The sequence below is a fragment of the Muntiacus reevesi genome, chromosome 20, assembly GCF_963930625.1.
Source record: "Muntiacus reevesi chromosome 20, mMunRee1.1, whole genome shotgun sequence".
Classification (NCBI taxonomy): Eukaryota; Metazoa; Chordata; class Mammalia; order Artiodactyla; family Cervidae; genus Muntiacus; species Muntiacus reevesi.
In genome coordinates, this window is record NC_089268.1 from 29,309,596 (window position 1) to 29,334,302 (window position 24,707).

Consider the following 24,707-nt stretch of genomic DNA (forward strand, 5'->3'; position numbering starts at 1 on the left):
AGTCCTAACCCCTGGACTACCAGGGAAATTCCATGGGGAACTTTTGAGGTTCAGAAAAGAGTGACATGGAAATTGGATCTCATATATTCATGTAGATTTTATTATTTACAAGTTAAATTACACAGCAGCTTTACATAGCATGAGATGGAAAGTAGAGGAGTAGAGTGAAGAGGGGAGGTAACTGGCTCTGAGGCTCTCAGCCGCGTCCACCGCCTCTTTGTGCGTAGCAAAGTCATCAGTGCTGCCTCTGCCCCAGTTCCTGATCAGTCCTTGGAACACAGGTGTAAGTTGGGTTCTGGTTCCGACAGCCCCAGAGCCACCAGGGCTCCCACTAACAGCTTCTTCACAGGTGCGGGGGGTGAATGTGAAGGCATCAGCTAAAGCGAGAACGGTTAATGTAGCTGGTGTGATGTTCTACCCTGTCACTCTGCACACCACCCCTTGCCCCCCGCAGCCCTAGCACTCACTTTGTCTAGGCGATGGCGACAAATGAGGCCGTTGGAATTCAGGTAGAAGGTGGAATAGGCATCATAGGTCCTGGTGAAGGGAGAAAGAGGCTCACTGAGAGAGAGGGTGATTGGTCCCACTAGTAGTTCTTAACCTTTGCTATATGTTAGATCACCTGAGGATCTTTTAAAAATCCTGAATTGTACCCTGGGCCCAATTAAATCAGGATGTCTGGCACCAATATTTTAAAAAAGATTCTTGGATAAAAAAAATCCAATAATCCAGTGTGCAGCAAACTTTAGGAACTACCGGTGTGGGCTGAGCCCAAGAATTTCTTGGGATTCTACTCTGTGACAGAAATTTACCAAGTACTTTACCCAAGGCTGTGAAGCACAACTTAAAGAGACAGGTATTTTCATCTGTTCATTAAGTATGTGAGTTGCTACTATGTGCCAGGTAATGTACATGAAGAAACTGAATTCAGAAGCTTCCTAATATACTCAAAGTCCCTATTTTTGCTATATTAAAGTTGACTAAAACAAAGTCTGCCTTCAAGGAGCCTCCAGTCAAGTCAGGATGGAGGATTGTCTAGGAGACTAGACTACAGACTCCCAAAAGGGTAAGATTAGAAAGTTGTGTGTTTCTTTTCTCACTTCTCTTACCGGTAAAGCTCCTCCTTGTCACGCTTATAAAAACGAAGAAAGAGCAGGTGGATGGGCAGTCCCACAAGCCGCCAGCGGGCTTGCAAGGTCCAATTCTCAGGGTGGCGTGTCAGCTGCAGAATTTCCAGCCGAAGCTGTGCAAAATAGTTCCAGGCCAGGAAGCGGCATAGAGTCAGTGACAGAATGTACCATGTCCGGCCTCTGAGAGGAAGAGATGGGGAAGAAATCTCATTACAGCACAATCAGAAAACCAAACTATTCTCTGACAGAGGAACTGGGAATGGTGGTGAGAAGCAACTTAGGACCTTCTCTAACAAGTGAAAATAGCACTGGGTCCTTTTCCTGCCCAAGGCCCTACCCGTTCAATGGATTCTCACTTGGTACGCATGTTCAGGATCTCATTGATGAATTCCACATCCGATGAGTAGAGAGTGTAGTCGTGGGAGTGAAGGAAGAGATTGGGAAGCTAGGTGGAAGAAGAAGGCATGAGACCAGGAGGAAAGAAAAGATGATCCCACTTCTCAGTTTTCTATATTGAGTGTCTCCTTATTCCTGAGTGAAAGGTTATCTCATCCCTAATTCAAACCGAGGAGTATCTTTTCCTTGGGAAATGTTTGGAACCTATTTTGATGCCTGTCTCATGGTTCCAAGAAAGAATCCAGTTGACTGACTAACTTCCTATTTTTAAGAATTACCTACATCTCTCCCCATTTTGGACAAAGGCCGCTTTTGAATGGACTTACCTCTTGTCTCAGTCTCTCATACATGACAGCCAGGTGCTCCTCCATACTCGGATCTCCTGATGGAGTGGCAGGGGAAGGGTGGGCGGTTCCAGGGGCTTGGAAAGGTATCAGAGCTCCAGGACAGGGGCAGGGAGGTCCCTCGAACAGGCTCCTGAGCCCATCCAGGCAGCCGCTATGTAACTCGGGTCCTGGTCCCTCCTCCCCCTTTCCTGGGGGGAGAACCACCCATGGTGAGGTGAGGGCTTGGACCTGAGGGAGAGGTAGTGGGGGAGCTGGAGGAAGCAGTCGGGTGGGAGGGCTTAGGGGTGGGGGAGACCAGAAAAGAGGCAAAGATGGAGAAGTAGTTGTTGTGGAGTGAGGCCAAAGGGGTGGGAATGGTAGAGCCCATGGAGAAGACTGGTCCTAAGAAGGAAGAACAAAAGAGAAAAAAGATAAGAATCCAGCTGCCTAATGCCCCTCCATCCAAACTCTGCCCATTAACACGCTTCCAATTCACCTGCTCCTTCTGACAGGAAAGATCAAATTACAAAAGGAAAAATTCATTTCCATCTCGGCTTAAAACAGGAGGATATACTTTTTTATGACTTAAGTACAAATATCTACTACCTAAAATAGCAAATACGTTTAGATTTAAGATTCCAAACCTGTTTGGGGGCAGGTCTGTCTCTAACAGCAAGAATCACAACAGTGCATACTTAAGAATGAACAAATGAATGAATACCAAACAGGGCTCGTTATATTGTGGATGAAATGATGCGGCCTCTAACACAACTCCAGGAGTGTGTGAGGCAGTTGTTGCAGAAAAAAGAACATCCAACTGGAACTAGGAGACTTTGGAGTTCCAATTCTATAACGTAACTTAAGGCACTCTAATTCCCTCAGCCTGAGTTTCCCATAAATGTCCTATAAATAAGGACGATGAAGCCACACTGAGTCACAATGAGGACTTTATGAGATAATAAATGTTAATAAAACTTTGCGACCCGTAAAGTAGTATATAAATGTAAGCTCATCACTTGGGATCCTCTAAGGACACGAAAAAGCCCAGGAGACTGACTGTTAAGGCTGGATGGACCTCATGATGCCCCTGGTTTACTGATGTTGAAACTGCGATGAGGCAGAGGTCACTCAAAGTCAGGCCTGACTTGAGCTCCTGCGTTTTCAAGGAGCACCCCGAGGGGTCTCATTATCGGGGAAGGCGGGCAGGCCGCGCCGGTACCTCTGTCCCCGACGGTGTCCCGGAGGCGCCGTCTCCGCCGGGGGCGTGGCCATCTTGCCCGCCCGGGCACAAGGGCCCGAACCGGGTCCACTCGGGCCGGCCTTCCCGCCGGGACCGCTATCCCGGTGCAAGATGCGTGGGCTGCAGAGCGCGGCCCGCAGGTCCGTCAGGTCGGATCCCTGGAGGCGCCGCGAACCTCTCCGCCCTCTGTCCTTCAAATCACCTCCAAGCACAGGTAACCGCGAAGACGCGGGAGAAATGCGGACGCACCCCACCGCGCCAGCCTCAATCCCGCCTGCCCCCCAAGATCCGGAAGACAGACGTCTCGTGCGCGACAGCAGGCTGGCAGCGCCGCCCTCCGGTCCCTGAGACCCCTCGCCCCTCCACGCGCTGCTCCGCACAGGTGGGAAGCAGCGGTGGGACGTCAGTACGCCTGCGCGAAACGGAACGCGCGCTCCGCCCCACGCGCCGGCTGAGGAGGGTCTCTCCCCGCCCCCTCCCCTCCCCTCCCGCTTTCCCTCGGCTCTCACCTGAGGACGAGCCTGATAGGCGCGGAGGCAGGGGCCGAGGCGCCGTGCCGCCCCCCGGCTGGGCTGGTACATGATCTTCCGGGAATGGAGAGAGCGCCTCCTGTGTCCGGCCTCCGGCCTCCTCACAGGGGTGAGCGCGCCCCGGAGCCGGCTTCTTGAAGGGGAAAGAAGGGGGGGTGAGGGGCTGAGGGGAGGGAAACGGAGATGTTGCGCGCTTGCGCACTGCGGCGGGTTCCAGGGAGGCGGTGAGGCGCTAGGGCTACAGTAAGTGCGCCTGCGCTTGCCGAATCGGAGGCAGCCTCAGGGCGCTTGCGCAGTAAATTAGCGGCCTAGAGCACGGCTCTCACCTGTACGCTTGCGCAAAAGTGGGCGCTGATGGGTGAGGAGTGGGACTGAAATAATGACATCCGCAGTTCTCAGTAACGCTCGTGGTAAAAAATACTTTATTGCTCTGGTTAAAAATAAGATACAAATGACTTGGCACTGGTTAAAAAAAAAAAGCCTGTAGAATGAATAAATGAATGAATGAATATATCCACGGTGAGGGCAAGCTTTGAGTAGGTCCTGTGTGAGATAGAAATAATGATTTTGAAGGTGTGAGAGGGGGCTGCGGTCACCAAGGCCTGGTGCTGCGACGTTCATGCAAGTTTCGAATGAACCTGGCGTTGAACATGTCCCCACCCATTGTCCAAGACTGGGCTGGTGGAACCTGGGCCTGTGGAGTAACTGTGTGCATGGGTTCCTCCCCAGACCCATGCTGTGACAAGACCTGCTCCTCAATGGCACACCTAGTAGGTGGGAGGGAGATGGAGAGTGGGTTACACGGGTACTAAAGTGAGGATTAAGATCACAGCTTCTTCAAGGTCTGTCAGGCTCTTGTGGAGAGGACAAATGATGGGGTATGAGGCTGGAACCACTGGTGCTATGTCCAAACCTGAAACCCCACAGAGTGGACTGGTGCCAAAGGGAAGCACCAGAGTTGAACCTATGGGGAAAGAGGCTTGTAGGATGTTAGGTGGAAGGCTCTGTGAGAGGAGCTGGTGTCCAGTTCAGAGAGAGATTTAGGAGGAGGTAGTAGCTGAGAGTGATGTTAGAAAAGGGGTCAGAGGTTTTGAGAGGCTGGCAGGGGAGGGGCTCAGACCTCACCTATTCTCTGTTTCCTGTTCCCCCTGCTTCAGTTCTTGGTTGCCTGTGGAAATACCAGGCATGTATATGGGAAGGCTGGAGTAGGTAGTGAATATGGCCTACTTGATTTGAGGGTAAGGAGATGAGTAACTTACCTGTATTGGGACATGAGGAATTCAACCGCCCATGGCGGCTATAGCTGCAGCTTTGGGCTACCAGCCCTGGGGGAGTCCCGCTGTAGAAGAAATGTGAAATGATGGGGAAGAGGCTACAGGATGAAAGATGAGTGGGTAAGGAGGAATCAGGGGAGAAGAATAAAAGAACACAGGAACAGAGAGGGGGTAGTTATCATTCCTATGGGGTTTAATACAAGTTGTGCCCCAGAAAAGGGAAGGGAGATCATTTTACACCCCCAAGGTTTTCTGCAGCAGTCCTGATTTGCTGCTTTATTATTTCTAGTTGAGACAATGTGTTAAGCGTAAGGTTAAATGTGATCGAAATCATGTTATAAAAAGATTCAGGGGAATTCCCTGGTGGTCTAGTGGTTAGGACTCTGTGCTTCCCCTGCGGGGGGGCACAGGTTCCATTCCTGGTTGGGACATTAAGATCCCACAAGCTACGCAGTGCAGCCAAAAAAAAAAAAAAAAAAAATGGATTCACAGAAAGGCAAAAAAATTTTGCTGAACCAGGTGTTCTCATGTTTTGAGTTGGAAAAACATGGTTACCTTAATTATAGGATACCTTAGCCAGAGGGGAAGAGGGAGTGGTAAGGCTGAATTTAGCAAAAGGATTGTCTTGAAAAAGAGATCCAAGGGTTTAGAGAAGAATAATCCAAGAAACAATTAGGGGATTGTTATCAGAAGGCAATTAATTGGCTCCTAGAGATGTTAGTAAATCTTAACATCTCAGCAAGGGCTGGCCTGGGGTAAATGGTAGGAGTTACTAGAGGGAGAGCTAGAGGTTTCTGGAGAGAATGGAGGAATAGATACAGAAGCCTACATGGAGGGATCCAGTGACTACATTAGAGGAGACAGAATCTGCAGGAGAAAACCCAGCAGTGAAGATGGGGACAGGCAGACACCAGATCCTGAGAGGGGCACTCTAAGCCTCCTTGCTGGAAGATCTGCAGATCTCAGAGGTGAGGAAGAGGGCCAGAGGTCCTGAGAGCCCAGGAAAATACAGGGTGACGCATAAATGAGGCTGAGACCTTAAGATTTGTTTGGGTTTTGTTTTTTTTTTTTTCATTGAAAATGTCCATTTAAAAAACACAAAAGAGTTCACGCTTTATTCAGACAACACTGAGAGGGAGAAGAAAAAGGAGGAGTCAGAAAAAGAGGGAGATCCTGCTCCCAAGGATTTGGGGGAACACAGTAGGGGTACCTGAACTAGCACACATCCAGAGGGTAAGGAGGGAAAGGATGTTCTTTAGCCTGGGTATGGAGCAGGGGAGGATTCTTGCTATGGAGGAAAGAAGAGAGGGAAGGCCAGAAGAAGAGTTCCCCCATCATCATCAAGACAATCTCACAAGACAGGAATCTATCAGCATATCTAGCTACTGGGGAGGGATGGATGTGAGAGGGTATTCCAGGAGCTAATAGAGCCTTGAGACTCAGGCTTAGCTTCTGAAACTTGGCTAAGAGTGATCCTAGGGTGTTTGCTGGGATCTACTGCCAAGAAACAGACTCCTTCAGAGATCCTGGACCTGGCGGAGGTGGTAGTGTCTATAAAAGCGTGGTGAGTCTAGAGTCCCACAGCAGACGTCAGCTCGGGGGTCCCCTGACAGATTAACACATACACAAAACATGTGGAGATTAAGAGTTTGGCAATGTTGAGTGGATCCCGTGGGGAGCTGGTAAGTCCCTGTCCTACCTGACTGGACTGCTATGAAGCAGAGTTCGTTCAGAGGCTGGCGTCAGCAGGCTGATAGGGTAGCTGTAGCCGGTAGCACACAGCAGTATTAAGAGCTACCAGGAGACAGTGCAGAGGGACTATAGGAGTTATTCCATGGATAAGACTCTCTTAAAAAGGTTTCCCTGGCAGAGGAGGCCTTTGGACCTTCCATGATGTTCTAGAATCTGACAGCAAGCAAGAGTGTGCTTCTCTGGATAATTAGTATGAGTTGCCCAACCAAGAGGCCTGGCAGCAAATCAGGCTGTCTGTGGGAGTGTTCAGAGCCCAAGTTAGGAGAGAAGGGCTGCTTTCTATGGTAAGAAAAGCTATGAAGTGTTAGGCCACCTGGGACCCTGACCACCCAGTTGTCCAAGAAAGGGGTAAAGGGAATCCTACGGGTTCTTGTCAAGTTCCCCTAGATGCTGGGGGATGCAATGGGAGATTGGGTCTGGGGTTCTCAGGGAGAAGGGTCTCCACCCGCGCCAGGTCTCCCAGGGAGGGGAGGGGGTTAGCAGTCTGTCAGTATCGACTCTCATCAGAGCGGGGAAGGGAACTGGGGAAGGATGTTATGGACAGGAGAGGGGGAGAGGGAAAATGGAGGGGAGAGAAAAACAGAAAGAGAAGTTAGAGGTGAAGAGAAAGCTGGGGAGAGAAATAAAGGAGAGGCCCAGTCCCTGCCTGCCGGGGTGGGCTCCCGCCACACAAGGCACTAAGCCGGGGCTGTGGCTCCCCAGGCTGTGTCAGAGATCCTGCCCCCTCCCAGCAAGTGTTAAACCACGATTTCCCAACCCGCTCCCCTGCCACCAGTGGGTCTGCGTTCTTCCTAACCTTCCTCTAGGCATTAGCATCCCTAGGCTCCCCCTAAGTCCTATTCTGCTCCTTCACTGTAATTTATTTCCAGACCGCTTCCACACATATCTTCCAGTATATTCTCAAAACGTCTCAGGAGTCTCCAACCCTCCTGTCCCGTTGCTTCATGTCTCTGATTTACACTGCCCTCTGCCATTCCTAACTGCCCTGTCTGAGAGTTCTGAGGCTCCCTAACCCTCCAGCTCCTGTTACCTGGTGCGGCGCCGCTGGGCAGGGCTGCCCCCAGGGTCAGTAGCAAGCAGAAGGCGGGCGGTGGGGTGTGGGGGGCAGAGGCGCAGGGAACGCAGCAGCTCCTGCTCCGGCACAAAGGGGCGGAGGGGGCCCCGTTCTGGTGAGTTTCCCAGGCTGCTGGAGCGAGGGGGTGGGTGGGCTGGTGGAGTCGCACGGCGAGGGGCCCTGTTGAGGGGCCACGGAGGCTCCACGGCTACCTTCAGAACTGGGGGGAAGGAGAAAACAGAGCAAGACGGAGAAAGAAGGAAAAGGACAGGGAAGGGAGTCGTGAGAGCAAAGACCAGGGAAGGAAAAAGAGAAGTCAGAGCCTTAAGAGAGAACAAATCCTTCCCCTGGGTTGAGGCCCCCAGGCCCAGCCCCCCAGCCCAGTCTTACACTCTCGGTCACTAGAGGAGTATGGCTTTATCTCTCCCTCTGCTCGCTTGGGTGGCAGCTTCCTTGCTGGAGCTGGGAGTGGAGAGGACACAGGTGAGGTCAGTGAGGTGCACACTGTGCGCCCTCCTCCCGGCCACTACCCCCGCGACCCCAAACCTCTGGTCCCCGACACCACATTTCCTCCTGGGCAAGGAGACGTCAGCTCCGCCACGGAAGCAGGTCTGGGGCAGTGCCATCACACCAGAAGGGAATTCGGGGGGAAGGCTGGAGCATTTTGAGGAGAACCAGAAGGAGGAGGCCGAATGCAGAGTTGGGGGAAAGATCCGGGGGAGACTCTGGGGCCTGGGAGGTACAGGAGAAGGGCAGCCAAGGGAGGCGAGCTCTTACTGTCAGTGGGCGCTGTCAGGCCCCCCTGGGATTCGGGGGCAGAGGAATGGTCCCAGCCGGGCCAACGAGGACCCCAGGTCCCTCTAGATGAGATGGACAAAGCCCTTGGTTAATCAGGAATTGCTGTGGAGAGGTTAGGGGAGGTTGGGGTGGGGCAGAACCTCTCCTTCCAGGGCAAAGATAGGAAGAGACTTACATTTTATTGGGGGGCGGGGGAAAGGATGAGGAAAAAACACAGACATCTGGAAAGAAGCTACCAGAGAAAGTAAATGGGAGGCTAACAGACTGTCCAAGCTCAGCCTCCCACCTCCTCTCTTCTCTACTTGCCCCTCCCTTTCCCTCTCAAGAGGTTCTTTCTCCATCATGTGTGGCAGAGGAGACTGCCCAGTGGATCCAGTTAAGCTTTAGGGTCCCCTCCCCTGTAGACCTGGTCTTCACTGTCCGTGTTGGCTCTCTCCCTCTCACAGCCTTTGCTCAGTAGGAGCTAGACGGAGGGGAGGTCTTGGAAATCAAAGCCAGTCACAGATATGAACTGCCCCTCCATGCCTGATACCGGCAGATGCTATTCACTGGTGACACTGCTTCCCGGCCACAGAGGAGGTGAGAACTAGCCACAGAGCAGCTCCTTCAGAAAGAGGGCCCTTCTGTGCAGTGCACACTGCACAGCCCTCAGAAGGCTGCACCCCTCCGCCTTGAGAAGGAAGAAAGGGTAGGACTCAGCCTGGCAGGGAGCATGTGTGCGGATGAGGATGGAATGAGGAACCTGGGCCACATTTCAGTACCTCCTAGGCTAGGTTTCTCCATTATTTGGTTGAAAGTGTTACAAATTCTGAGTGTTATCTTCAAAAACTAGTATTTAAGCTTTGGACCATTCATGTCACTATTCTATGACTGGAAGAGGAAGGGGAAACTGCACTTGCCTGTCGCTCACTGGCTGACAGAGCCTGAAGGGTTTAGGGAGGAACATGACTCTGGCCTATTTTGATGGGCCTGCAGCAGCAAGAGGCTCCATCAATGTCTATGGTCAAACAGGCTCCCAGTGAGCTTGCTTAGTTAAAAGTCTTGCCAGGTATAAAATACACTGAGTTCCCATGGGTAATGTCTGCTGGAGACTTGGGTTGCTTTAGGATTCTCTCAAATTGCCCACAGATCAGACACTGAGCTCCTGGTGGCCTCCAGAGTGTGACTAGCCATCAGAGCACTACAGATCCACCCATCCAATGCAGCTTTACCAGCGGGCATAGGATCGAGCGCAGCAGCACGCGAGTGTCGAGTTGCCCTCAGAGAGGTAGCAGGGGGCCCTGTGAGGAAGGAAGCGGCGGTGCCCCTCAGTGAGGGGGCCGGGGGGACCAAGAATTCACCTCTCTCCTTCCCCTCACCCCAACTGCTTGACCAACACACACAGGTGAGAAAACTTACGATGCTGATGGGCAAAGAAGCCTTCGAAGATCACAAAATTGTTCACCTGTAAGACGAAATGAGAGAAATAATAGTTGTGCGTTCAGCTACTCAGCACATACTTGGGTATAGAACCCTGGGCTAGAAAAACCACAGCAGGAACAAAAGCCAGCCTTCCTGTCCTTATTGACAGACTCTGTCAGAATTTCAGGACCTGACAAGCTGATACTAAAGCTGGACTGCAGAGGACCTCAAATAGCCAAAATAATCTTCAGGATTAACAAAGGAATTTGGGGAGGATTCACACTTCCTAAGTTCAAAGCTTACTGCAAAGCTATGGTAATCAAAACAGTGGTAGAAACACAAAATAGACAAACAGACCCTTGGAATGAACAGAGTCCAGAAATAGTCAACTGATTGCAATACAAGTGAAAGGCCTTTCAAAAGGGAAAGTATAGACTCTTCAACATCTGGTGTTTGGACAACCGAATATCTACATGCAAGATACTGAATTTGGATAAAAAAATAACTAAAAATGGATTAAAGGGGGTTCCCTGGTGGTCCAGTGGTTAAGGCACTGCACTTCCACTTCAGGCACCATGGGTTCAATCCTTGGTTAGGGAAGTTCTGTGTGCCATGGAGTGTGGCCAAAGAAAAATAAGAAGAAAAAAATGGATCAAAGACCTAAATGTAAGAGCTAACACTATGAAACTCTTAGAAGGAAACATTAGGGAAAATCTTGATTACTTCGGACATGGTTTAATAAATGAATGGTGTATTTCTTAAATGGGACATTGATTTCCTATCAAGAAAATGAAACCCCATAAACAGGAGGACATATCTGCAAATCATACATCTAATAAGGGTGTTGTGTCTAGAACATAAGGAACTCTTCCAACCCACGAACAAACAGGAAACAAACACAATTTAAAAAGGGACATAATATGACCCAGCAATCCTGCTGCTGGGCATACACACTGAGGAAACCAGATCTGAAAGAGACACGTGCACCCCAATGTTCATCACAGCACTGTTTACAATAGCCAGGACATGGAAGCAACCTAGATGCCCATCAGCAGACGAATGGATAAGGAAGCTATGGTACACAGACACAATGGAATATTACTCAGCCATTAAAAAGAATACATTTGAATCAGTTCTAGTGAGGTGGATGAAACTGGAGACTATTATACACAGTGAAGTAAGCCAGAAAGAAAAACACCAATACAGTATACTAACGCATATATATGGAACTTAGAAAGATGCTAACAATAACCCTGTGAGACAGCAGTAGAGACACAGATGTATTGAGCAGTCTTTTGGACTCTGTGGGAGAGGGCGAGGGCGGGATGATATGGGAGAACGGCATTGAAACATTTAAATTATCATATGTGAAACGGATCGCCAGTCCAGGTTCGATGCATGATACAGGATGCTCGGGGCTGGTGCCCTGGGATGACCCAGAGGGACGGGTTGGGGAGGGAGGTGGGAGGGGGATTCGGGATGGGGAACACATGCACACCCATGGCGGATTCAAGTCAATGTATGGCAAAACCAATATAATGTTGTACAGTAAAATAAATTAATTTTTTAAAAAGTAAAAATAAAAAAAAATAAAAAGGGGCATAGGTCTTGAACATTTCTCAAAAAAGACATGCAGATGGCCAATAAGCACTTGAAAAGATGCTCAACACCATTAGTCAAAAGGGAAATCCAAATCAAAACCACAAAGAAAAACAACTTCACAACCATTATTATGGCTATTATAAAAAGAAAAATAATAAATTTTGGTGAGGATGTCAAGGCACTAGACCTAACATGCATTGCTGATGGAGATGTAAAATGCTGCATTCACTATGGAAAAAGTTTCTCAGTTCCTCAAAAAGTTAAACACCAGATTACCAAGTGATCCAGGAATTCTACGCTTATATACTCTTAGGTATATACCCAAAAAAACTAGAAATATACATGCTTGGAGACATGGCTGGCCCAAAGCTAAATAGCTACACAGGGGAGAACTGGGACTCAAACCCCAGACTCCTGATTCTAGCTGAGGCATGTCGGTCAGGAATACAATGTAGTCATCAGGGTGGGCTATGGATTCAAATTCAAGCTCTAACATTAGCTGTGCACACTTGGTCAAGTCCCTAATCTACAGAAACCTAAAATGGGGTCAATAAGAACTACCTCAAAGAAATGTACAAGGATTACAGAGATAATCCAATGTAAATACCAGAGCTCATGAAACATTAATCGTTATGTTACTGTATATCTATATATATGTATCTATTTACCTACCTATGTATAGCTACACATTCTATTGGAGAAGGAAATGGCAACCCACTCCAATATTCTTGCCTATGGAATCCTGTGGACAGAGGAGCCTGGTGGGCTGCTGTCCATAGGGTTGCACAGAATTGGACACGACTGAAGTGACTTAGCATGCATACATGCATTGGAGAAGGAAATGGCAACCCACGCCAGTATTCTTGCCTGGAGAATCCCAGGGACAAAGGAGCCTGGTGGGCTGCCATCTATGTGGTTGCACAGAGTTGGACAAGACTGAAGTGACTTAGCATGCATACACTCTACACTGCCCTGCTCTTACATGTTACCTGGGTAATACATTTGATGCCAGATACTGATACTACGTTCCTTCTGTTGCTCTCTGCTGCCTTTTAATGGAGAAATGATGTCCTGCACATTCTAAGCAGACCCTATCTCCTGCCTTGACTCTTCTGTAATGTCTACTGTGATATTATTCTCCAACAAGCCATGTGCTCAGCACTCCAGCCAAACAAAAAACTGCTTGCAGTGCCCTGAAAAGTATATTAATACCTCTCTGACTTTGCTCATGTTTCTTCCTGCATGAAAAGCACTTTAGCCTGTCCACTTCTGTCCTCCTGACAAACACTTTTCAAGATTAAGTCAAGTCTTCCTTTACCCAAGTAAGCACTCACTTTATGCTTCCTCTGTAAGCACATCAATGAATCACATTACAATGGATTAACTGTCTCTGCTCCTATCCAAGGCTTGCTTGTCAACCCAATCCCAAGCCCACTCAGCAACATTGCTTCAGCAGTTCTCTTGACTTCCTCAGTTCTTCCCACTTTCTCTGACATCATCAAATTTTCTGAGTCATTTTTATGCTGTTTGTTCTTATGCAGCTAAGAAGAATCAACTCTTTTGATCCATGGTCCTCTCGAGCTCTTGCTCTATTTCTGTTCACCTTAAACCAGGATTTAAAAGAGTCACCTATTCTTGCTGTCTCCAGCTCTGAGCTGCTTAATCTCTTAAACCAGGGGTCCTCAGCCCCTGGGCTACACAGCAGGTCTGTGGCTTGCTAGGAACCCAGCCACATATCAGGTGAGCGGTGGTGGGTGGGCCGAAGCTTCATCTGTATTTATACTGCTCTTCATTGCTCCCATTACTGCCAGAGCTCCGCCTCCTGTGAGATGAATGGCAGCATAATCAATGAAATGTGTATGAAAAATCCTGAAACCACTCCCCCCTTCCCCCACCTCCACTGGGTCCATGGAAAAATTATCTTCCACGAAGCCAGTTCCTGGTGCCAAAAAGGTTGAGGACCGCTGTGACCTAAACTCACTCCATCCAGGCTTCCACCCACCACTGTGCTGAAACTGCTTGTCAGGATCACCAGTGGGCTCAGGCAGCTAAATCCAATGGCCACTTCTCAGACCTCTTCTTACGTCACGGATCAGCAGCATCTGACTCAGTAAGTCATTCCTTCCTTCTGCACACACTTTCTTCACTGGCCTTCCAGGTCACTTCTAATTTTGCATCTACTTCACTAGTCACTCCTTGGCTGCATTTGCTGCTACTTCTCCTCCCAGACTTTCCAAGAGTGCCTGAGGGCTCAAGTCCTTGGACCACTTCTTCATCTATAACTCACTCCATGGTGATTCTCATCCTGCCTCGCTGCTTTCAGGTATCCTACAGGTGCTGAAAACTTTCCACCCCAAACCTCTTCTTCCAACGCTATGGAAGCAACCAACTGTCTACTCAACCTGCACTCACCACAGACATCTCCAGTTAATATGTTCAAGGTGGACTCCTACTATTTCCCTCCTCCAAAGCTGCTCTACCTTCCATCTCAGTTGACGAAATTTCATCCTTCCAAGTGCTCAGGCCAACAACTTTGGGATCACCCTTAACTCCCTCTCTTTTTTCTCCACAATCAATCAAGAAACCTTATTTGCTTTAACTTCAGAATACCTAAAATCTGACCACTCCTTCCCACTGCCACCGTCTTGGTCTGAGCCACCACCATTTATCATCAGGATTGTTGCTGCTTAACCTGCTTGCACTCTCACTCCTCTGCTGCGTATTCTTAATAAGCAAAGTGCTCTGGTTTAAAGTATGTCACATTAGGGACTTCCCTGGACTCCAGTAGCCAAGATTCCACATTCTCAACGCAGGGGGCCTGGGTTCAATTCCTGGTAGGGGAGCTAGATCCCACGTGCCACAAATAAAAGACCCCGGATGCCACAACTAAAGACCCCACAGCCTTGATGGAGACCCGGCGCAGCCAAATGAATATTAAAGTAAGTCCTATCATATTCCCCCTCTGCTCAAATCCCTATGATGGCTCTCCTTTTTTCACTAAGAATAAAAGCCAAAGTTTTTGCAATAGCCTGCAGGGCCCTAAGTGTCTTTCCTTCCCTGTTACTGCTCTTATCTCCTCTACCACACCCCCCACTCACTCACACTGCTTTAGCCACACCAGCCAAACTTCCAGGCCCACTCCACCTCATGGCCTTCACACTAGCCATTTCCTCTGCGTGGGATGCTCCCCCTCCAGGTATTAATGGCTCATAGTCTCACCTCTTTAAGTTACTGCTCAAGTGACACTTTCTCAGTGAGATCTTTTCTGCTTATCCCATTCAAACTTGCAATCCCACATACTCCCATCCTTACTAAGGCATTCCCAAACCTTCTTACTTGTTCTTTTTTTCCTAGAGTGCTTATCGACCAGAGTATCTACTTGTTTATTACGTTTGTCTCCCCAAATAGAATATAAGTTCTGTAAGAACAGAGACTTTTTTCTGTTTTATTAAACCAAGTATTCCTAAAGCCCAGAATACTGCTGGGTGCTCAATAAATATATCCTGAATGGACAGACAGTATTAGCAACATTATATTGCATCTACTTACAAACAAACCACCTTCCCCCCAAATAAACCAAATCTCTCTGTGGATAGGGAACATATATTGTTCCAAGCCCTTACTAAATCTTGATTGACTAAGTAATGGCCTAGGTGAACATGAAGAGATGAAAAGAAACTGACTTATGTTTGGGGTATAAACAAGCTTTTAATTGTACACAACAGTCCAGGATGATGAATAAAAATAGATGAGATGATAATGAAACAGTTCCAGGATGAGAGATGGTATCCCCTGATCCCACCCCTGAGCTTAGCTGTATAAAAGAATTCCTATCCAATGGGGACTAGGGACTGCTTGGAAGGTGCCTCTTCTTTGCCCCCCAAAGACTAGGTAAATTCAGTGGGAACACTCAGTGGGTATCTAGTCTCTGAAACTTCTAACCTGTGGGACGGTGGTCTCCAGGTTGTAGTGTTTATTCAGGAACTTCAGCAGCTTCTGGGAGGGTCTGTCAATGGCCAGTTGGTGTGGTTCAACTCGCTCCTTCTGCAGGGAACAAGAGACTCAGGGTAGGAGGAGGTGTGGGGAAAGCAGGCCAACAGGAATCCTGGGAAGGATATGGGAACATGGTGGGGGTGGGAGGATGGGAGGCAGGGCCTTTGGGAGGACTGAAGGCCTCTGGGAAGAGCTGGTGAAGAGATAAGCAATACCTGCAACATATGCTGGAAGAGTTCTCGTCCGTGGCCGTGGCGCTGAAGTGACTCATGGATGTAAAAGTCCAAGATGCAAAGTGGTTCTACCTCATTGTGAGCCTCACGATCATCCTAGGAGGTAAAAGAACAACAAAGACTTTCCAGGGACTTCCCTGGCGGTCCAGTGGTTAAGAATCCGATTTCTAATGCAGGGGACGCGGATTCCATTCCCAGTCAGGGAACTAGGATCCTACATGCTGCAGGGCAATTAAGCCCATGCAACACAACTTTGTTCTAGAGCAATAAGAGAAGCCCATGCCCCACAACTAGGAGAAGCCCCTGCATTGCAACAAAGAACGTGCACCACAATGAAGATCCAGAGCAGCCAATAATAATTTTTAACTTAAAAAGATCTTCTAGGACTCAAACATTACTGCCACCTTCCAACCTCCAGCACTTCTGTTCTCAGGAGCCAAGGCATATGAATTTTCAGTTTCCAATGACACTCACCAGTACAAAGAGTTTCTTATATCCAACTTTAAGAAAGCCAACAATGGCTCCTTTTCCAGCCCTGTAGGATGGAGAAAATAACAATAGTGAGCACCTATTTGGAAGAGGTAAAGTCAAAACAGGGAAACGGGCTGGGGGAGGAAGGAATTAAGCATAGGGTGGAAGAGCACTTGGCACTCACGGTCGAGCTGAAGTATCTTTGAGTATATACATAACGTGGCGATTACTCTGCATCCTGGATGCACTGGTTATGGGAGCAGGAAGATGCTGGGCCTGCCAGGAATTTTAAGACAGACTTTCTACAGGTCCCTTCCAAAGGACCCCTGCCTCCCTTACCAGCTGTCCCCAGAGGCCTCCCCTTTACCGCATGGAGACTCCCCAGTACCTTAGCAGAGGCCTTGCCCAGCTCATCTACAATGGTCATAATTTGCTGCTGCAGATCAACACTACAGAAAGAGAGGAGATGAAGAGTCAGACAGTCACTGAGTTAAAGGGTCCTGGGCAATCACTCTCTGGGAACCTGGGCCATAACCCCAGGTCAGTACTTCACGCCGTCCCTCTATATTGGAGTCTTCCAATCCGATTTCCCACCCTACTCTGAAACCCAAACTTTTGCCACACCTCCTTTCAGGGTGGTACACTCCCTTCTCCCTTAAAGTTACTGTGGGGAAGCAGGAAGGGCAGGTCAACCATATCCTTCGACTGGGACCATACATTGGGCCAAGCGGTGAAAGGTGACAGATTCAAGCCCCGATCAACCCCACAAGGTCTAGGGTCAAAGGTCACCAAAAAGGTGAGCCAGGACATCAAAAGGAGCGGTCACTAGTCAACGCGAGAAGGGGGCGTGGTGCCTGAACCAGGTTCCGAGAGGAACCGGGAGAGAAGGGCCGTGGGGAAGATTTGAGATGTCACCGGGCCGGCGTTGTGGTTCCGGGTCGGCGGGCCGGGGGCCTTAGGTGCTGGTCCAGCACCGTGATCCGCTCCGGGAGCAGCGCGTCCACATCGAACGGGAACTCCATGGCCCATTGTGCGCGGTCGGACCCGCCCCACGCGACGTCACTTCCGCCCCTCCCACCGCAATCTGTATTTCCCCTGCCGCGCCTGCAGGTCCCCAGGGGACCGCCCCTCCCCGCGCTCCCCTCCTCCACCACCCGCCTGTAATCGCGGCAGCTGGCCCCGGAGACCCCAATCTTCTTGCCAGACCAGCTGTCGCTTAGCAACAGCACTCACCCCATCCTTGCCGCCCACTGCAGCGGGCGCCATAGCAACGCATTTTTGGGGCTTAGTGTCTCATCCTCCAAACCTTTCAGCCCCTCAGTGAACAGCTGGGTATAGTGAGAACACTGTGCCTCCGGCATAGGGGGGGGCCACAAGTGATCACGAGAGAGCTGCTCATTTCAGGTGGCTTCTGGTCCCAAGAGCCCACCAGCAGGGTTGGCTTAAACCTGACCACTCCTCTCCCCACAGCAGCACCACTGCCCACTCCCTCACCAACCCCAACCCCAACCCCAACCCCCACCCCCACCAAAGCATTCATTTGAAATTCAGCCCAGAGACAGGATACAGCTTTATTGTGGGAAAATGCAGCTGGCACAAGTCTGAAATAGTAACAATGTATAACCCATCTATTTACAACAGCAGGGACTGAGGTTTCCCATACAAATCTGTACTGCCCTCCCTCAGCCTCCTGAGTATTCATCCCTTTCACCAACAATCATCTCTGGTGATTGAGCTTGCCACTGGCCACAAAGTAGACACAACTCTTCAGGATGAAGTATTGTCTACGAGACCTGCTGGTTCCCGTCCCAGTCTACACCTACAGAGCACTCTGGGGGCCCGCCTGCTCAGCGGAGGTGGCTTCAGTGGGGGCCGTGAGTGGCACCTTGGGCATTGACTCAGGTGGAGGGCCACTTTCTTCTCGGAGATGGCCCTGGTAGAGCCGGCGAAGGCGGGACAGCTCTCTCTCTGGTGGCTGTTTCCAGCTGTACCATGGATACCAGGGGTCACCAGAAACCAGAGTGGGGGCTGGTGGAGTAGCACTCACAGCTCCATGAGAGGTACTGAAGTCAAGGTCCCTGGGTTCAACCTGGGGAATGTGGTAACTGAGGAGACCTAGGGGGTTAAAAATAAAAGAGACAAAGCCAGGGGAGAGGAAAGGGTCATTCAGATTAACAAAGATAATAAGGAAAATAACATATAAAAGGAGGAAAGGGCCAATCAGAGCCACTGGGTACATTTATGCATGTGGTGTGCCACCCAAAGGTAACTGGCCAAGGGGGCAAGTGTGGGCTGACGTGCTGCCTGGGCTCTTGCCTGCCAAGCTGTGCAGTCCTGTGCCAGGGTGAGGAAGCTGCATCTACCCTAACAGAGGGCTACCTGTTCCTAACTTGTGCAAAAGTGTCATGGAGCCCAGGGTCAAAAATTTATACACAGTTCTTATGATCTAGCCATGGCACTGGGACCAACAGTTACAAAATAAGAAGGCAGGGAAAGAACAAAGGGACAGGGCAATGACAAGGTAAGAGACTCAGGAGAGGAAACTAAAGGACTCTGGAATGATGAGAGATTCTTGAGAACATGTTGGGTGCTACTTCTCAGATAGCTGGGAGGATTTATATCCACTCTCCAGCCCTAAGTCACTATCCTTATGCCTAAGAAAACTGCCCTGTGCCCCTTCTCATGCTCACCATGATCCCTGGCTTTCTGGATAGCCTGGGTCAACTTCTTGTGTTGCTTCATACAGACCCCTGTGGGGAGAAAAAAGGTAACTCACAGCTCATTTTATAAGGTACAATAAATAAAGAACACACCTGCTTCCTTATCGTGATTGAGGGTTAGTTATGGAAGACCAGCTCTACCTAATGACCCCATTCCCCTGACCTCTCCATAAGCCTCGGTTTCCCCTTCTGCTCAGTGGCAAGAATGTTCTCCGAGAACCAGGATGAAGACTTAGGAGGGTCTGGCCAGTACAGAGAAGCCATTTAATGGTAAAGGCTTCAAGACAGAAAGCAGAACACCATTCAAAAGGCAAGTGTGGTGGGACTTTCCTGGTGGCCCAGTGGCTAAGACTCCCAGTTGCAATGCGGGGGACCTGGGTTCCATCCCTGGTCAGGGAACTAGATCCCACATGCCACAACTAAGAGCCTGCATGCTGCAACTATAGATCCCACATGCCACAACTAGAAGCTCAAGTATCCTGTGTGCCACATCTAAGACCTGGCACAACCCAACAAATAAATAAAAATAAATATTAAAAAGAAAAGGAAAGTGTGGTTAAAGGGCTAACTTGGACAATCCACAGAGAAAGATTCAATAAAGGAAGAAAGGATTTCAGATCTGGGGAAGATTATCTGAGAAAGTGGCAAAATAGTCCTTCAGCCTTTTACAACTTGACTATAAAACTCTTCTTAAAACTCCCTGGGAATTTCCTGGGGGTCCAGTGGTTAGGGCTCCTCATTCTCACTGCTGAGGGCTTGGGTTTGACCCTTGGTCAGAGAACTAAAATCCCACAAGCTGCACGTGCAGCCAAAAGGAAAAAAAAACCCAACTCCTTGAAAAACCAAACTCCACTGACCAGGCTACCACCCCCTAAAAGGGTGGATTCTGATTATTCTTTGCAAATTTATCTTGCTTTGGAACAGAGGTTGGCAAACTGCTTCTGTACAGGGCCATACACCAGAGGCACTGTGGCATATATTTTAGGCATATATTATTATCTATCTCAGCTCAACTCTGCCATTGCACCCTGGAAGCAGTCGTAAACAGTATGAAAATAAATGGACGAGAGTGAGCTGGATTTGGCCTGTGGTTGTAGTTAGGGAATAGATAGATGTGATCTTGAATTGGTGAGCTTACACCAAATTTGGGAAATCTAACTGAACTGTCAATCACATTAAAGAACAGTCAATTTATGAGAAAGCCTTCCAGAAAAGTGAAGAGATCCTAGAGAAAGGAAACAATCAGCACCATTTATCTTTTAAGAGCTCCATTTAGATAGTTTGCTTATATTAGTACTCACCTGGATCTTTTGTCCACATGTAATTTATTCAGCATATGACTACTCCCTTTAGATCAAGATTTCCAAAAGGTTCCATCCCACTTTTTATGCCATTAGTAGGAGTCATTAAAGAAATACCTGTCTGTCTTAATAAATATAAGAGGTGCTATAAGAAAAAGCTATTCTGGTGGTGATGGGGATGATGGGCTCACCTGTATATGGAGCATGGAAGATGACACCCGTGTGGGCACAGACAAACTGTTTCAAGAGCTTCACGTTCTGTAGAGAAAAGTAGTGGAAAAACAAGAGAGAGGAAAGGGAAGTCAGTAAAATGTTTAGAGGTTCATCACCATGTCCCGGTTTTAGCCCCATCCCTTTACTGAACATATTTTCTTGCAAACTTTTCCTCTTCCTGGCCTCTTAACCATTTCACATGCACATCCTACATTCTAAAACTGAGACTCACAAAGAATTCTCTTCTGCAGGGGTCAGGTTAAAAAGTTAGCTCTTCATGCAACACATTAGGGACAGCGGGATGGCAAACCCTTGAAATCACTCAGAAAATGTAGGATGTGTTATATGTTTGTAAGTGACTAACTTACATGAAGGTATGTTATATGTAATGTATATATTTGTTAAGATCAATTTTAGAGATTTAATAGTTAGAATGACTCCCAGCCAGCAATTAATCACAGGTGATCAGATTCCCAAAGGAAAAGCAGGTATACTGGCAGAGTGCAATGGCAGGTGGACTCATCTGCACTATTCCATCTGTAACCTTTCTCTCTCCCTTAGTCATGTAATTTCTTATAAATTGTATCAAATGATTATGGTCGTTTTTGGTAACTAGTAATACATAGCTGAAATTGACAAGTATCTCCTGGACGCCTCTACAACCTGTATCAGAAAAAGCCTGGAAGCAATCAGATTCCTGCCTCTGCTGACTGACATATGAATGCCCTCCAACTTCCCTGATGACCAGCCAGTCTCTGCTCTACTATCTTCTAATACTGCAAATGCAGAAGAGCACTTTTCCACTGTCATCTTTATGGTTTCTGAATCCTTTAAGAAACAAGTCCTCAAAAAAACAAACAAACAAACAAACAAACAAACAAGTCCTCTCCTCACAATGAAGGTTTTTTTTGAAAAAATAACTAGATTATACATTGTTTCATGTATCTGCCCTCCCGGCCCAAGTCCTGACATGCAATCAAAAATCAATGACAACAAAATAAAGAAAATTCCAGGAAAAAACTAGTCCAATCTACCTGAAAGTAACTGATTGATATAAATGAAACTTTGGGCATTTCCCTCTCATTAGAAATGAGCATTTCTCTTGCCAATTTAGACTGTAAACTTCACAAGTAAGAGATGAATCTTTTATATATAACCCACGAAAGTGAAGTGAAGTCACTCAGTCGTGTCCGACTCTTTGCAACCCCATGAACTGCAGCCTACCAGGCTCTTCTGTCCATGGGATTTTCCAGGCAAGAGTACTGGAGTGGGTTGCCATTTCCTTCTCCAGGGGAATATAACCCATAGTAGAAGGCAAAAGTCTGGAAGGAGGAACTTCTCTGGTGGTCCAGTGGTTAAGAATCTACCTTCCAAAGCAGGGATATCTAAGATACCACATGCCTCGGGGCAACTAAGTCCACTTGTCTCAAGTAGAGAGACACCCTCACCACAGTAAACCGCCCTCGCCACAGTGAACAGCCCGTGTGCTACCGCTAAAACCCAACACAGCCATATGTAAATAAATAAATACTAAAAGCTGGAAAGAGTAATGTTTTTACATTGCCAGAAAGTCAATGCAAAATGGATTTAAGGGGCCCAGGATATGAAAAATGGGGCACCTAAGGTAATCTCTTTTAGTACTGCAAAGAGACTCCAAGTCTTTATACTAAAGACAAAATTCTCCTTACCCTAAAGTCAATATGCAGCTTCTGATCCCGGCAGATGGGGCAGGGGTTCCCAGCAACTTTATTTCCACGCTGTAGAGAAAACAAACAGGCAGGTGAAGACGTTCAAAGCCCTGTCAGAGAAGTATTGCTGCCTCTGTCACTATGGCCTCCAGCCCCACTCCTCGTCCCATCCATGTGCCATCCTCAGAAACTCACAATACACATCTTTCGAGTCCGCTGTGGAGGTATTCCACCTTTGTGGTTTCGACGGTAGTCAGCCCAGACAGGGCGAGAACCATAGCGGTTCTGGTATTCTGAAATGAAAAGACCATACAAGCTATTCCTGGGTGATGGTGGTGAGGTTTCTCTGTCCACTTATTTCAGACCTCACTTGATGCGCCCCTTGTCCATTTAGAAGTACATTCTGGAGACTTCCCTGGTGGTCTAGGCAAGATCTGGCTAAGATCGTGTGCTCCCAATGCAGGGGGCCTGGGTTGGATTACTGGTCAGGAAACTAGATCCCACATGCCGCAGCCACGACCTGGCGCAGCCAAATAAATAAGTAATAAATATTAAAAAAATAAACAAGTACCTTCTGAGTCCAGGTACTTCCATGGTTCATCCTCATAAGGGGAAGCAGGAATTGGGGGCAAAGAATCATCCTCAGGGGGGGCTTTGGTGCAAAGAGTCTGGAGGGGAACCTATAAAAGAAGGGGCAGAGAGAAAATGAGGCAAGAGTTCAAGGACACAACGTGATTGATTTATTAAACGTACACCATAAGCAACAGAAGGGAACCTATTAAAGGAGGGGCAGAGCAGAAATGGTTGGATGGCATCACCAACTCAATGGACATGAATTTGAGCAAGCTCTAGGAGACGGTGAAGGACAGGGAAGCCTGGTGTGCTGCAGTCCATGGTGTCGCAGAGTCGGACACAACTGAATGACTGGACAACAGAGGGAAAACGAGACACTGAGTTCAAGGACAAGAACTGACTGGTTTATTAAATCTACACCATCAACAACCGGTATCCCTGCCTCCAGCTGGATCTCGCAAGAAAAGGTAACATTAGAAGATAAATAGGATAGGTGACTGGGAAGCAAATTTATTTGAAAAGACAACTCAAAAACCTGGCACACAATGTTTCTGTACTTCCTGAAATGAACTCAGTGTAATGGAGAAAAAGGGAGAATGTCTATCTTCTTGAAGTTAAGATGTGTGGTACGGAAAGGATGTAAAGGACAGGTGAGTCTCCCAACTCAGCTGAATCCTGAATCACTGAGTTGCCCGGTCTTATAAAAAAAGTTGATGGTCAACATTCCACATGGCAGAACAAACTTGAGTCCTAACGCTATGTCCGAAGCTACCAAGTCTATAATTAACTCTGTGGTAGACCCTCTCATCACTCTTCAGTCCCACTGTGGGGAGTGGCAGATGGGCAAGCCTTCCAAAATCACCCTGCCCCATCAAGAATCTGCCCTACCAAGAATCTCCAGGGTGGTAAGTACGTCTGGCTGAGGGGAAACCGCAATCCAAAGTAGTTATGCTCTCATGTACGCTCTGGTTAAGAAACTGATTTAGTGAGATAAAGAGCCGAGAAACTGGTCCCCCGGTAGTGAGAATGCATCCTGGCTTTACTGAGCGATAGCGGGCTGGTAGTAGTTAGTGGCCCTCACAACCCAAGGACACACTCGGGCATCAAAGATTTAGACATCACCATACAGTTAACAGTGGTTTGTGTTTGGCCAAGGGGTCCAATCCATTCCATCGCCTAATTATCGAGCCGAGACGGAAACTTGGGAAGAGAATGACATCGAACCCTGGCTCTTAACCCTTGTCTCGAGATTAGAAAACGCGCTGTACTGAGGAGTGAGAGGAGAAGGGGGAGGATGGTGGAAGTAGAGCGTTTCCTTGACAGCCAATGTATAAGCACTTGAGAAGGTCTCCACTCCTGGATTCCCGGCAGTGGAGCGACGACCTCCAGAAGGTACAACCTTCTGGAAGGTACAAACAAATCTGAGGTTGTACAAAATGTGCCCCAAGGAGTTACCTGAACTCCGTAGGCACCTCTGAAGGGCGAAATGTTAGGAAGGCGCCTCAGCAACACGTTCAATACGGAGGCAGCCATCTTGACGTACCCGCAAAGCAGGAAAGTCCGCAAAGGAGACTGCGCATGTTCCAGGAACCAGAGTAGGGTGGGGCCAAGGACGACCCCGCAGTGCGGAAGGCGGACGCGCGTCTGCGTCAGGACGGAAGCGTGAAGGGGGGGGGTTGCGTAAGGCGAGGGCAATTTCAACTGCGTCACAATCGAATTCGGCCTTAAAATTGCGTTTTTGCTAAACCAGTCACTATGACTCTTAGCTCACATTCTTAGAGTCTATCTTTTAAGCAATTTTGAAGTCGCTTTTGACCGCAATCCTTTCATTGCGCATGCGCAGGCCCGATTCTACCAACCCTTGATGAGACATGTTCTCGAGGGCGGAAGTGGTGGAAGCAGAGGAAAGGGAGGTACTAGGCTGCTTGGTCACGCGCACGCGTTAGGGGGCCCCCCAAGGAAGGAGGCGGAAGAAGGTGCCCGGGGAAGGGGCTGAGCGAAGGTTAAGGCCG

The 24,707-nt window shown here is 48.4% G+C and overlaps 3 protein-coding genes across 9 annotated transcripts; all 3 read right to left on the reverse strand.

Moving 5' to 3' along the window:
- Nucleotides 1-77: 77 nt before the first annotated feature.
- On the reverse strand, nucleotides 78-3,839 carry C20H6orf136 (chromosome 20 C6orf136 homolog). The gene is given in 10 exon segments (XM_065912459.1): nucleotides 78-377; nucleotides 468-537; nucleotides 1,110-1,310; nucleotides 1,487-1,575; nucleotides 1,853-2,254; nucleotides 3,072-3,268; nucleotides 3,271-3,358; nucleotides 3,360-3,491; nucleotides 3,493-3,544; nucleotides 3,546-3,839. Coding segments are annotated over 10 exon segments (1,473 nt in total). The 5' UTR covers nucleotides 3,674-3,839; the 3' UTR covers nucleotides 78-263.
- Nucleotides 3,840-4,033: 194 nt separating this feature from the next.
- Nucleotides 4,034-17,246, reverse strand: ATAT1 (alpha tubulin acetyltransferase 1). Of its 7 annotated transcripts, none has more exons than XM_065912577.1 (13): nucleotides 17,116-17,246; nucleotides 16,589-16,649; nucleotides 16,385-16,476; nucleotides 16,204-16,264; nucleotides 15,712-15,825; nucleotides 15,446-15,547; nucleotides 9,899-9,944; nucleotides 9,712-9,780; nucleotides 8,093-8,164; nucleotides 7,679-7,922; nucleotides 4,882-4,961; nucleotides 4,748-4,790; nucleotides 4,034-4,389 (listed from the first exon to the last, which is right to left on the reverse strand). In XM_065912577.1, the coding sequence occupies exons 1-13, from the start codon at nucleotides 17,220-17,222 to the stop codon at nucleotides 4,215-4,217; spliced, it is 1,266 nt and encodes a 421-aa protein (XP_065768649.1). In that variant the 5' UTR covers nucleotides 17,223-17,246; the 3' UTR covers nucleotides 4,034-4,214. The 7 variants fall into 7 exon arrangements, 4 of the variants coding, with proteins under 4 accessions (XP_065768649.1, XP_065768651.1, XP_065768650.1 ...); XM_065912579.1 differs by having other exon boundaries at nucleotides 16,990-17,118; XR_010660045.1 differs by having other exon boundaries at nucleotides 4,365-4,389; nucleotides 4,882-7,169.
- A 506-nt stretch (nucleotides 17,247-17,752) lies between these two features.
- MRPS18B (mitochondrial ribosomal protein S18B) lies at nucleotides 17,753-24,303 on the reverse strand. Its single transcript, XM_065912386.1, has 7 exons — nucleotides 24,151-24,303; nucleotides 22,694-22,802; nucleotides 22,318-22,415; nucleotides 22,123-22,191; nucleotides 20,413-20,479; nucleotides 18,891-18,950; nucleotides 17,753-18,315 (listed from the first exon to the last, which is right to left on the reverse strand). Exons 1-7 carry the CDS (start codon nucleotides 24,226-24,228, stop codon nucleotides 18,020-18,022), a joined length of 777 nt encoding a protein of 258 aa, XP_065768458.1. The 5' UTR covers nucleotides 24,229-24,303; the 3' UTR covers nucleotides 17,753-18,019.
- Nucleotides 24,304-24,707: the final 404 nt, after the last annotated feature.

Coding starts and splice junctions, on each gene's coding strand:
- MRPS18B (XM_065912386.1), bottom strand. CDS start 24,228: ATGGCTGCCTCCGTATTGAACGTGTTGCTGAGGCGCCTTCCTAACATT. Junction 20,480..22,122: donor AGCTGCATATTGACTTTAGG/GTAAGGAGAATT, acceptor TTTTCTCTACAG/AACGTGAAGCTCTTGAAACA. Junction 18,951..20,412: donor CTTCCATGCTCCATATACAG/GTGAGCCCATCA, acceptor TTCTCCCCACAG/GGGTCTGTATGAAGCAACAC.
- ATAT1 (XM_065912577.1), bottom strand. CDS start 17,222: ATGGAGTTCCCGTTCGATGTGGACGCGCTGCTCCCGGAGCGGATCACG. Junction 15,548..15,711: donor TCTTCCAGCATATGTTGCAG/GTATTGCTTATC, acceptor TGTTCCCTGCAG/AAGGAGCGAGTTGAACCACA. Junction 8,165..9,711: donor GCTCGATCCTATGCCCGCTG/GTAAAGCTGCAT, acceptor CTCCACTCCCAG/CTCCAGCAAGGAAGCTGCCA.